Raw genomic sequence first — 13,839 nt, 5'->3', positions numbered from 1 at the left:
CAATTAAGTGGGGAATCAATTAGTACTATCGTCGTGTTTTAAAATTAAATAATTTATAAATTACTTTGTAAATTAAAGAGATTGTATATATATATATATTTTTTTTTTATTTGTGTGCATCAAAAAGAACTTCTGATAACAATACAAAAAACTTATTAATTTATGCGTCTGAGTAATATATATTTATATACATACCCTTGCATCGTCTTGAATAGCGACAGGCAAAATCTAAATTTATTTTTTATATAGCAAAATTAAATTCGGATTGTGTTTGTCCCTTTTGAAGTGCAAAGAAGTGGAATTGACTATAAAAATACATTTATAATACTACAAAGCAAACAAAATAAAAGATATTCATTCAAATTGACAATTATAAAAGTTCAACTGAGATCAAATACGGAGGCGCATATCAAAACCCGGATAAAGGAAATTATTAACATTTTATCATATTATAAGAGAACGAATAAAGTACTGGTCAAAATAATAGCACCACAACATTTTTAGCAGTTTTGACTACTTGTTTGTTTATTTAGTGTATACTATTTTTTTATAAAAGTTGTACAAAACACAAAAAACTACAAAATAATTAAAAATTCTAGCTTTTTAATTCGAATTTCTATAAAAATTTTGTGTAAGCAGTTTTATAGCTTATTAAATTTTACTATAACTCAGTGTAAGCTTATAGTTGCTAAACATCCCAATAACTTCCAATTTTTTTTGCCGACTCTGTTGTGAATTTACTTGCATAAAAAAAAAATTATGTAATGTGTAGAGATGTAAAGAAGAGACATTGTGAAGTCTTGCTAAAACCGACATCGATAGTTTCAAAAACTATCGATAGTGGCGACAGTTTTTATCGATATTTCCATCGATAGTATCCCAGCTCTATATTAGACTAAATTGCACGACTCTAAAACATAGACATTACCTACTGTCGTGCTGAAGTACATAAGTAGACGACGAAAGTTGTCGAGAACTCTTCCATGGGTAGCGAAAGAAGACGCCCTTCAATTTGTGCCACTCCATGCAAAAAAGAAAGGATTGTAGAGTGGAAGGCCTCTTGACTCTCAAGATGGCCTTTCGGAAGGGCTTTTAATTCCTGAAATTGTCTACTGGGTAGCTTTAAATCTTTGTTGAAAAAGTTACTTCCTTTTCAAATGTTTGCATGATAATTTTCTAAAATTTCCAGATAAATATTTTATGTACATAAAATTGAATATGAACAACTTCTCCATTATCTTATCGAATATTTATTTTCAACAGCTTATGCCCATAGTACCAGTTACGTGCGCAAAACCCGACGACCAAATTGCCTGCTTGCTTGCCATGAACAAAGTTGAAAAAATTCCATATCGTATAGCAACAAAAATTTCAACTGAGCTAACAACAATATGCATATGTATGTATATAGCAACATTGAAGCGAAGGAACACACAAAAAGGGGGAGAAAAATGAACGGATAAGCAAGAAATGGGGGAAAATAAATCAACTGTACAGGGTCTAAAAATTCACATCTGCACACGTATATGTACATACTGCACTCGTCGGCCTTATATATTTGCGCTAAGTGGTATAATACAATTGGTTAGCTTAAATTTAACCTTTAAGAATGTTTAAACTAAATTGCGCTAACATTTTTAAATGTGAAAATGTAATGCTCTTGGCCAACGTACTATTCTTCTCAGCCCCCTTTCAACATAACAAACCAGTTCATTGGTACAAAAGTCGCTGACACACCCTGTAGCGAGTAATTTCGAAATGATTTGAACTTAAATGTATATAGCACACAAGCAGGCAATGAAGCACACTGTCGACAGGCAAGCAATCAACAACGGGTATTATAGATAGCCCGTGCAAACGAGCTATGTATTGGGTAGCAGATAAGTGGCGACTGTGAGCGTGTAAGCGAGAAAGCATTATGCAGAAGTGCTCTGAAGTAAATAGACGGAAGGTAAGGAGGAGACGAAACGATACATCTTCGACGTTTGCCAAACGAGTGACGATAGTTGAAGTAGAAGGTTGTAAAATGACATTTCAGCCGTTTCGGTGATCAAAGAAAATTGATTAACGCGCCAAAAGTAGGCAAAAACTCAAATTAAGTGCAAAGAAACGTCAGCGCCAAAGTGCAACACTGCACCCAAGTGTCAAATTCGAAGCAGATCAAAGACAAAAACAAGTACAAATTTACGCTGAAGGCCAAAAACCCTTCTTATTATGTATGTATTTATGAAGTGTAGAGAAATACCAGCGGTATTTGAAAAAAATATATATTTAATAGAGAACATATTGTATAAAAAAAGAGAAATTCGAATACAGTCGCAAGCAACTTTTATATACCTCAAGCATATATGTGCATAAGTGTTCGAAATTCAGTGGAAGTGGCTTGAAATATAGAAAAACAGGTACAAGGCAAAGCGTAGAGGCAAACGATAGCAACAACAAAAGCGAACAGCAATAACACAGGGTTGTATGGGTGCATATATAAAGTAAAATAAAAAAGTTCACCACAACCGCAACATACGCCCCGCAAATGTGGTAGACAGGGAGAGCACGATCTATATACAATACTTGCATTGTGTGTGTGCGTCATCTCGCTTTGGCCTTGTTTGACAGTTCACTGTGTTCAACATGGGCACAGTCGCCTCTGTGGAATTTTGCTGCGCGTTGAGTGTAGATTTTAATTTGAGCAGAGCTGGTTAGGAAATATTCGTCAACGGTGAAAAATGTTTTCAATTTGATATAAAATTACAAAAAAATACAGTTTTCGCTACAAAGAAAAAGCAATAAATGTTATGCAGTGGATAAAAATTTGGTTTTTATGAAAAATATCTACAAGTAACAAAGGTAAATGTAAAAGTCGCTGGGGGAAAGGAATCACATAAGGAGATATAAATACACAAAACCTATCTGGAGCTTGTGTATGTGTCAAAACTTTAATTGAAAACGCCACGAGAAGTGACGATTTAATTGTCAATATCAGTTCTAAAGGAAAAATTTGTATAATTGAACGAAATTTTCTCAATACGTGTAAAAATTTAATTTCAAGCAGAGACAAAAGGCAACCAACTACAACTAAAGAAAAATAGTGACAACGAAGTGAGAAGTGTCAAAGGAAAAAAAACTAAAGTAAATAAAGAGTTGGTGAAGGAATACGAAGAAAAAAGGCGTAGGAAAGCTGTAAAAATAGTGCTGCAAAGTAAAATAAAAAGGGAATCATATACATACATACATACTTGCATGGGCTGTATGCATCGAATCCATAGTGTGGTTTTCTCTTTTTCACGTATTGCGCACAGTAGATAATGTGCGAATGTTCCAGCTGTCAAGTAATAAATGCAGCAACAAATTACATACGGACGGAAACCCTGAAGCCAGCAGCAAAAACAACAAACGTTTGCAAACGTCAAGCTGATTTTTGCGTTAATCGGAAGCAGCAACCAGAACAACAGCGGTGGGTACAAAACGAGTACGAGTGGTATGGGCAAAATCACTCGACTCGTAGCCAATTTCACCATAGATATAGTTGTTACAACAACAATTCACAGGAAACAAGAAATGTCGAAATGTTGCAACATGAACAACGTCCAATATCTGATATGCACGAATTAACATTCCCAACAAATTATAAACAAACCATAAATGATTTAATGAAAGCTCAAATTAACAACAACAATTCAACAACAAAAACGCCGATGATGAGATCCCCAATACTTGACTCTAGTAATTCTCATCACCAACAATTGCATCAGCAGGGAGCCAATGCAACAAACTGCATGAATGACACAATGTCCTCGGTGGCGTCAAATCCTATATCAACAACATCGCCACAAGGTGTGGGTGGTGGTTTTTACGGTAGCCACACTCCACCTTCAACCATCGGGGTCAATTTGCGCGTCACAGGCCAATGTAGTCAAGGTGGTCGCAAATATATGGAGGATTATTTTTCGGTTGCCTATCAACAATCGGAGAATGCCAAAGATCTGGAATATGCTTTTATTGGTATTTATGATGGACATGGCGGGGCGGAGGCGGCTACATTTGCCAAAGAGCATCTCATGATGCAGATAATAAATCAGAAAGCGTTCTGGTCAGATTCGGATCATGATGTATTACGTGCAATACGCGAGGGATACATTGCCACACACTATGCTATGTGGCGTGATCAAGGTATGTGGACAAAATTTAAATTTACATTGAATATTAAATATTGACACTATCTTTAGCATCTGCTTTAAAATATTAGGTTGAACGGTAACGGTTAGAATCCCTGACCTTTTCTTGACTTGGCAAAACTACATTTCAGAAATAGCTGCATTTAGTCTAAATTGTATAATAGGTGCGCATGGGTTCGCTATTTGAGGGGTACACATACGTTAACTCGACTGTCTGAGCTACATATGTACAAACGTTACCTGAAGGAGTTGGGTTTTATATATATCCGATTACTGCCTATTCAGATATTTGTGGGGCATATCTTCTGCTGTTATCAAATACTGTAAACCCATTTAACAACGAGTTCAGCTTGCATTACTTCAAAAGTCCCTTCACACCTTTCATCAAAATTTGGAATGCCAGCTCCACAACTCGGCGCAGTTTTAAGCCATCATTTAAATCTGCATTTGCTTTTGGGTCGTAATTCAGTTCCGGGGAGACTAAAAGTATTATGTACTTCGTTTGCTGTTGTTGTTATTGTTGTAGCAGCTACTTCGTTTGTGCTTTTGATCGCCAGGCGCCTTGTTTTTTGTTTATTCAAGGTTTATGTCTCCATCTCCATCTTACACTCATTTCTTATAGTATTTACATCGTCTAGAGAAAGGCTTATGAAAAGCTGAAAAATGACTTCATTTCTTTCCTTCGTACTTAATTGGGCAATTCACAAGGTGTTGTGAAGTTATATTTTCCTAACAAAAGTTGTGTTAAAACACGACGGTTGTGAACACCTGTTACGATTATTTATTATATCTCAGCACTTAACCTCACATAACACCGAATAAACATAGGTTGCAGAGTTGTATCGTCATGTGTTATTTTTCTTCACAAAACAATAACAACATTTTTACAACTGTCATGAAATATCATGACTTCACGACAAACACGACAAATACGACACCTTGTGAATTGCCCAAATTTCTTATTTTGAAATGGGGTTACTTGAAAAAGCTGAAACAGGAGACGTTAAGTAATGAGAAAGCTCATCGTTTCTGGGCAGTGCTTCCGCAAATCATTTCATTTATTCGATACTACTTTTGCTCTCCTCTTTCGTGCGCTCTTTTAGTTTTAACCCTAGAAAAAATCGAGTGGGACACATTTTGAATCGTTTTTTTTTTTTCAAAAACTAAAACAGAACTATTTTGAGTTGATATTTTCCAAATTTAGCAATACTTGCACTTTGTAATCGATACCCATGAAGTACTGTAAACGCGTATCTAAGTACAAAAAATACTCAGTACTTGGTTGAGTTCCTCGAGTATATACTTCTAAGTACTGGTGTCGGAACAGCACTACGTATAACGACTTGGTATATTTTTTTTATGTAAATTAAATTGATTTGGTTAACTATAGTTCACAAAATACTTTTTAATTCTACTAAATGCCTTTTCCACCAATGCATGTATTATACATATTCCAAGTTCACATTCATTTTGACCATATAACTTACAAACGCTGTATGTGAACACAGTAAATAACCTTAATTTGTACGAAACTTAAAATAAATTTCCCCCATTCGTTTAATAAATATACGGTGCGAGAAAGAAAAATGTAGTAGGAAAGCAAATCCGTAGTGGAATATTCCCTCACATACAGTCAAACCATAGAAAATGTGTGAAATCGAGAAACTGCTGAAGTAAAATAAAGATAAAGTGTAAAGATGTGGTAGCAGTAGCTAGCGAGACAACACTGGCGTTCACATATAAGTACGAATTTGCCCGAAACGGGAGCGACTCGTATATCGACAAAAATTTTGTTGTGTATGTATTCATATGAATACCGAGCACTGTAGCTCTGGTGATTTCACCTATGCATATATATATAAAAAATGTTTTTCTTGCTGCCCTTGTTGCAGTGTGTCGAAACGAGTAAAATAGTGGTGTGTTTTTATGTGTATACTATGTAATGGTATGTACAAACATGTTTTTGTAGTATTTACCTTGCGTGAGACATATGCATGTATGCACGCGTCTACTTGTAAATGGTAGAATGGTGGCAATATACAGTGTTGCCTATCTCATGCTCCATGGGAGTGGTGGTTTATTATACATACCAGGCAGATATTGAAGTGGTGTGTGGGTATTACATAGCTGAAAATAAATGCCGTAATATATTAGGTTTAAGTGAAATCCCTAGGGTTTTAAAATGTTTCGTAAGTTTTCTTTTTAATTTAAAGTATACGAAATCCGGGTGGATGAACAGAACTTATGTTTTTATATACAGACTGTATAAGGGAAAACATATATTAGATATTTGTAAGTTTTTTTTAGTAGTTTCGAACTGGTTTTGAAAATTTTTTGGGGTTTAAAAATTTTATCTCAAAATGTTGGTTTTGAAGTTTTTTACTCATAAAAATTGCTTGCCATCTGTGCACTGCTAATTTATATCGTGACAACCCAATTAAAACGTACAAGTAAAATACATTATGGAAACAGTTTATACATGTTGTACCAGATCGATAATTAAATTTACAACATGCATATAATGCACACCTTGTTTTGCCCTTCTTTCAAATGCAACTCTGCGATGTAGAAGTCACCTATTCCGTTTAAATTTACTCGCAACCATTCACCCGTGGCCTTAATACCCCACGCTTCTGTTAATTGTATTACTCACCTATCAATAAGCACTGGTGCGCATTTCATTGCGATTTTGACGTTTGAAATTGCACCCAAATATTTAAGCTGATGTCACATAAAACTTTTGCTTCGCTTTACGTGACAGATTCGCTTTGACAGATAAGATGAATTGTATGAAAATGCACAAAGCATGCCACATAAATCGTTGAAGCGGCAGCGCGAAGCGAAAAGATGGTCAACTCCCATCTTTTTGCGCGCTTTGACAATCAGCCGGTTTAATATTTATTTTGTTTCGTCCAAATTCGGGTTTTCATGCAGAAACATAAAACTTAATTACATTGCTGATAATTTTAAATCAAAATAATTAAAATCCACAGCAACTTTGATGAGTAAAAAAGCGGTACAACATTGTTTTCTTGGCGTTCATTGTGGCATACCTTTTGCGTCTGGCGCTTTGCTGGCAAAGTTATAAATGTCACGCAAAGCTACAAAGTTTTATCTGGCGTCAGCTTTACTTTGAGTTCACTTGCGTTGACTAAAATGTTTCATGCTATTTGTCACTCTTCCTCATTCCGCTAAGTTAATTATCTTTTTTTTGTCGCCTTCTGTTGTATTATTCTTTTCGCGACAACACTACTTACATAAGCAGATGTTAAACCACTTGTACTTTGATGTTTTGTTGATTGTGAAGTGCGGATGTAAACAAAAAAAAGAAAACCCTTTGTAATGGAATGTCAATGTACTTGTTGGTCAAAGGTGGAAATTGGGGGAATGTTTTTTTATCCTTTTTGTTTTGACAGCGTATTTCGTTGGGAAAAGCGAAAATTATGATACTTTTCAAGTTGGGCAATGGGCACAGTGTGGTAATTGCTATTTGAAAATTCTAATTGTATTGAAAGTATTCAATTTGCAAAATACGTAGTATAAATTATTATACATATCCATAATATTGGTATGTGTTATATGTTTGATTCACCTTTGCAGAAAATTGGCCAAAAACCGCTAATGGCTTGCTGAGCACAGCCGGTACAACTGCCACTATTGCTTTCATACGTCGTGAGAAGATTTACATTGGCCATGTTGGCGATTCAGGCATTGTACTCGGTTATCAGAATGAGGGTGAGAAATTCTGGCGTGCCAAACAGCTAACGGTGGATCATAAGCCCGAATCGGCAGAGGAACGAGCACGCATACAACGTTCTGGTGGCAAAGTTGTAGTAAAATCCGGTGTACCGCGCGTTGTTTGGAATCGTCCACGTAATGGTAAATTTACTAAAAAAAAACAAACCCTAAACATATGTATAAAACATCTAATTTGCTTTTTAATTTTAAAACAGCTGGCCACAGAGGTCCCATTCGTTCAAATACACCCGTTGATGAAGTTCCATTTTTGGCAGTAGCACGTAGTCTTGGAGATCTTTGGAGTTACAATTCCATGCGCAATGTATTTGTAGTTAGCCCGGACCCAGATGTGCAGGTCATAAAAATCAATTCAAAGACTTTTAGGTAAGTAATGAATATAAGTTAAGTTCCTATCAATGGAAACGAGCGCTTAATATGTTTGCGTTTCAAATTCGCACCCATTTGGAGTAGTTTTAATTTAATGAGTTCCCTCTATTTCCACTTCTAGATGCCTGATTTTTGGTACAGATGGTCTGTGGAATGTTGTAACACCACAAGAAGCAATTGATACTGTATACGAAAGAGAATGTATTAATGAGCGCCTTCAAGCGTTTGCTCATGCCGAAGGCGGCAGTCCAGAATGGACGAACCCAAGCAAGGGTTTAGTTGAGCGGGCTTTGAAGACATGGTCGGCGAAAAAGATGCGTGCTGATAATACTTCCGTTGTGACAGTAATACTTTATCCGCCCTGCAATGAAACCATAAATGCCAACTATATTGGCCCGAACGGGCTGCCGTATAACAGTTTACCAAACGGCAGTTGTGGCTTGGAGTATACCGAAGTATGCGCCGAAGTTGCGGCGACTGATTGCGGTACTACCTATGAACAGATAGCAGAAAAACACATAATGCCTGAAGCCTTCCGAGATTTCGACTACTTCCTCGATGAAGCGGCAATAAATGCGGCGCTGCATTCACGAAACGAAGAGAATAGCGAGACAAAATATTGTAATGAAGAATTGTCGTATTGGCATAATTGGAATTGGGACGAGCGTCAGTCCGAATGTGCTGGTGATTATAACCACCATTCGACTTTCTTAGGAGCGCATAGCGATGTTAGCATCTGTAGTAAGGAAATTTCAAGTGACGTTGGAAATGTTAATAATGCTCATAGCTTAATAGCATGTGATGGAGACGAAAATGCTGTGGATGGCGTACATAATAGTCCAGTAGGCGATGAAACAGCAAACACGCCAGCTGTACTAAAATATGCAACTTACAACGCTGACACTTCCTCAAATTCAAATGCGTCCAGCGATGTGAGCAATGTATTAGGCAACGCAGGCTTCATGACATTTGCTGAATCGTATAACTCATTTTTGAATGAACAAATGTCGCATGATAGCACAAGTAGCTCCAACTCAAACTCGAATTGTCAAATTATTAGTGGCACGAGTGAGATACTACAGGAACAACAGCTTTACCAGCAGCAATGCATGTCCGAGGAAGAGGGCTATTCATTGACAAAGTTGGAAACTCGACGCGAACAGCAGCGGTGCAGTGGCGGTGTGCAGACATTCAAAATTTTCCAAACCCATGACACCAGCGGTACAAGTTATGTGCCACAGCGGCGCGAGCCAAAGGAAACTCAAAGCAAACACGTACAAGGGCAGGTGCAGCGACAACACACAGCCACCCAGTCGACTTCTACGTCACAACTGACACTTGAAGAGGCGCGCGAATTGGAGGAAGCTCTAACCTGGGAGCCGGAATGCGCTACGCTTAGCAAGACAATGAATCGGTTTCTGGGTTACACAGCTGAGCCTCCAAAGCCACTTGAATTGAATTCGCTGCTACAGCAAGAGCGCGAAGAAGAGCGACAAGTAGCGATTGAGCGACTCGAAATGCAGCGCCAGTTGGCAGGTGCAACATTGCCTGTGCTTGCGACAGAGGCGGCGAGAGAGCACAGTGCTCATGACGCTGATCTGCTGCCAGTAGATCAAAATGGGCCAATAGAAGACCCTGAAGACGTATTAGTGGAGGAGTATATTGAGGAAGAAAACGAAAGTATCGAAGATCAGCAGCCTCAAGACACTAAGGCAGCATTAAAAGATACAAGAGTACAAATCAATGAAGTGTCGTCGAGCGTCGTCGAGAAGCCCCAAAGTGATAGCAGTGAGGGATTGTTGCCAGCACCGTCAGATATGTCCTCGACCACAGAGCAAGCACCAAAAGTCATTGAGAAAATAGAGAAGATTGAAATATTGCCACAGTTAATTGACCATGCGAAATTGACACGTCTGGAGCATCATCCATTAATGCGACACAAATCGCCGCCATTGTCACAGTACAAAAAGTCCAAGGGATCCTCAGCAACTACCTGTTCAGCCTCAAACTCCGTGACAACGACGAACAACGTAAGCAAACAAGCAAAAAGTACACCGTTTGACATCTCATCACGTCCCCTAAAGGCATATCCGGGCCGAACTTCGCTCAAGCGGTCGCAGACACAATTCCCCAATATACCTAACGAAAATGCGCGCTTAAGCGAAGCTACATCGTCGCATGAAGTAAGTAAGCGACGTCGCTACAACGAATACATGTTGGGCGCCGTTAGCAGCACAAGCAATAACTCAGACAACAGCATCGATAAAATTGGCAAAAGTTCGAATAATAACTGCCGTAATCGGCGTTTCAATAGCACCTCAACTATGGGTCACCTCAGCAGTGGAAGCTGTGCCGGCATTGCCTTGGAGAAGCGGCAATTGCGGAGCAACAGCGGTACCGTGGACTACTCGAAGCGCACTTTGCGTACGCGTAACTCACTTACCAAAGACCTGAAGGCGAAAGCATCGCTCACTACAACTATGCGACGCGTAACGTCACAGTTTCTGCATGAAACAGCCGTCAGTCTTATGCACAGCAATTCTGCGCTGGCACAACAGCGTCAACAACACAGCGCGAATGCATCGCACAACGGCAGCGGCATGAATTTGAATAGAAATAGCAGTGCGACAAACAGCAGTTGCAGCAGTCGCGGCCTTGGACGTAGGTCGCGGGCGGAGAAGCTACTAACAAACAACACCGACAATTTGGAGGCAGCCTTCTCACATGTTATCAATCTGCGATCGCGCAAGGTTGCACATTTTGCTGTCGCGGCTGCAGCAGTAGCGGCGGCAGCGGCAGCAGGCAACAACACACAATCCACACGTCGTGCAAGAGGCGTTATAGGTGGGGTTGCTGGCGCGGGTTCGCCGCTCTTGTCTTCATCATCGGCAACGGTGCTACGGCGTGAGCGACACAACCTGCGCAGCTTGAATTCGCGCAACTCCGCTAGTGCCAGCCTAATGTCAGCCAATGGTCAGCGTGATTACGGCTATGGAAAGTCAACACGCGGCGGCTTGCATGCGGCAGGCATGTGCGCTGCATACAACATGCAGTCAAATTCAGTGCCCACGTCCAAGTTGCTTAACGGCGCAGCCGGTGTGACACACGCGACAACACGTCCGCGAGCGCACACGCTGCTCTTGGCAAAGCAGCCTGTAAGTGGTACGACAACGTCTAGCGCGATGAGCATGCGCAACAGTAATGCAGCAACACCTTTGGCAGTGCAGCCTACTTCGTACGGGAAACGTACTACGGCGTTGCGTAGTAGTGGTGGTGGTGGTGGTGTTGGCGGCGGCAGCAATATGGGCGCGACGCCCGTGATGCTGACGCGCAGCGGGCGTACTGGCCGGCGGATGAATCGTTGAAGGGGTACGGGAGTATGGAAGTGAATGTTGTCGCTGCTGCGGCGACATTGTGAGTAAATTAGTACAAAAATGCCTGAAAGCATGCTAACACTTAGCGATTTTCATTGTCAAGGTTTTGCAAGAAGTTAAAAGCAACTTAAATTTGTAAAATTATAAAAATTAACGCTGCATGTGCAGCAATTAGATATGTGAATGCAGTACGAAGCGAGCACCTCGCGCAAAATTAAAACAGAAAAATACTAGATTTTTGTAAATTTAGTTGTTTAGTTGGTGTCCTCTACAAGCAAAATATGTACATACATATATATGTATTGCCAACTTGAAATTTTATTCCAAAAAAGCAGAAACTGAAAAATGCAATATTTATTAGTAAATAATACCTACGTTAGTACTTTTCTTTGTTATGTCTACTTATTTTTTCATAGTTTGCCAAACGAATAAAATAGAGCAATGAAAAATTAAATCAAGTGCTGCATTAATAAATGTGAGGTGTGCACGAATAATTTAATGCGCGAAAGAAGGGAAATTTGAGGTTTAGTTAAAAAACAGAGTAATAATATGTAGCAATTGTTCCTTTCACCACACTGATTTCCATGTAGAACAAAAGTATTTATATTAGGCGCTAAGCTGTAACTAAAGTCAAGTCAGAAGAAAGGGAAAACTGATACAATATTAGTTATATACTGTTAAATCATAAAAGATGCTACTAGTTTTTAGGTGGTAGCTGTAGGCACGCTTGCGCGCTTTTATAATGTAAGTAATTTAAAAAAAAAAAAAAAAAAAAAAAAAATTGCCAGCAAACCATTGACATAAACTTTATTATAATTTTAAATATCTATATAGTAGATATATTTATCTTAAATAATACTGATGTACATATAAACAAAGGTGTTATATATTTCATTTTTTTGTTTTGGCGTGTAAACCTTTCAGAAGCGTTTAAACTACTTAAACGACTAAATCGTATGAAATTCATAATCCAAATATTTCATTTTCCAAAATTAGTGCTGGTATCTACTCGATTAAAACCATTTTTTATAGTTAGTTGTTTATGCTGTTGCGTTATAAAAAAGTACCTTTATTAATATGGGTCTTCACACCGAGCCCGGCATTCTTTAACTCGGTGTTCGGTAATTTTTTCTAATGCAGTTTATTTGTATAAAATAGTGTTACACAAACAAAATACATGGGAAAAAAATGACCGAACACCGAGTCACCGAGTACTAAGCTTCGGTGTGAAGACCCATAATAATTTGAAATTTTAATACTTTGGATTAAATTTAATTGGAAAATATTTATTTATTTAAAATTTTAATTGAACTCGTTACAACTTCTTTAATTGATCTTGAATTTAATTTGAGTTGATTTTTTTAATTTTATTTTATGTTACACCGTATATTTTAATTTTGATTTAAAAGTTAGATTTGTAATTTCTCGATTAAATCACAAAAACAAACAAAAAAGTTGATGTGCCTTATTGCGTTAGTGCAAAGTAATAGCTGCATTTATTTCGGCAATATTAGGGAAAAAACGCAATTGCAACAATAGCAATAACAATAAAACATACCGACACTTTCAAGTAATTTTAAGTCCACAGACTGCACATAAATGTTGTTCTAAAAGTATTGGCTAAAAATATCGCAAGAGTACATTGAAGGAGTAAATGTGAGCTATACTTTGCACTAAGACGTCTTGGAGGTTATATTTACTACATTTAAATACAAAACAAAAAATACTCCCATCTCATTTCACCGCTTCTAACTCCACACTAATTTCTTATCAAAAATAGTAATTTGTTATCAAAAAATTATACTTGCACTCAAAAACATTTACCATTCATATTTTATTTTTAAAAATTTGCCCTGTATTACTAGCTATTAAATTTATTTAATATAAAATCATTCGGGAGCTTTTAAGCGTAGTGCTTAGTAGGGTTAGTTTTAAAAGCGTACTTGTAGTAAAATGTAGTTTTTTAATAATTTATTAGCTTATAATATGTAGTAATTAGTTGTACGATTTTCAATTTATTTCTAATTTGTATAACTGTATGTTTGTATTTGTGAAATTGATAATCTATGAATAGTAAAAAAATATGTAAAAATAAATACCAATAAATATATTTTTTATGAATTACAAAAAAAAATAATAATTTACGCATTTTTCACTGAAAAACTAGA

General features: G+C 37.7%; 1 protein-coding gene across 1 annotated transcript; it reads left to right on the top strand.

The window, feature by feature from the left end:
* Positions 1–1,049: 1,049 nt before the first annotated feature.
* LOC108361725 (uncharacterized) lies at positions 1,050–13,608 on the top strand. Its single transcript, XM_017614434.1, has 4 exons — positions 1,050–4,167; positions 7,773–8,051; positions 8,126–8,294; positions 8,419–13,608. The coding sequence occupies exons 1-4, from the start codon at positions 3,303–3,305 to the stop codon at positions 11,660–11,662; spliced, it is 4,557 nt and encodes a 1,518-aa protein (XP_017469923.1). The 5' UTR covers positions 1,050–3,302; the 3' UTR covers positions 11,663–13,608.
* The last annotated feature ends 231 nt before the right edge of the window (positions 13,609–13,839 follow it).

Source organism: Rhagoletis zephyria, unplaced genomic scaffold, assembly GCF_001687245.7.
Source record: "Rhagoletis zephyria isolate East Lansing unplaced genomic scaffold, Rhagoletis_zephyria_1.1 Rzeph_scaffold_00019, whole genome shotgun sequence".
NCBI lineage: Eukaryota > Metazoa > Arthropoda > Insecta > Diptera > Tephritidae > Rhagoletis > Rhagoletis zephyria.
This window is presented reverse-complemented; position numbering and strand designations above follow the sequence as displayed.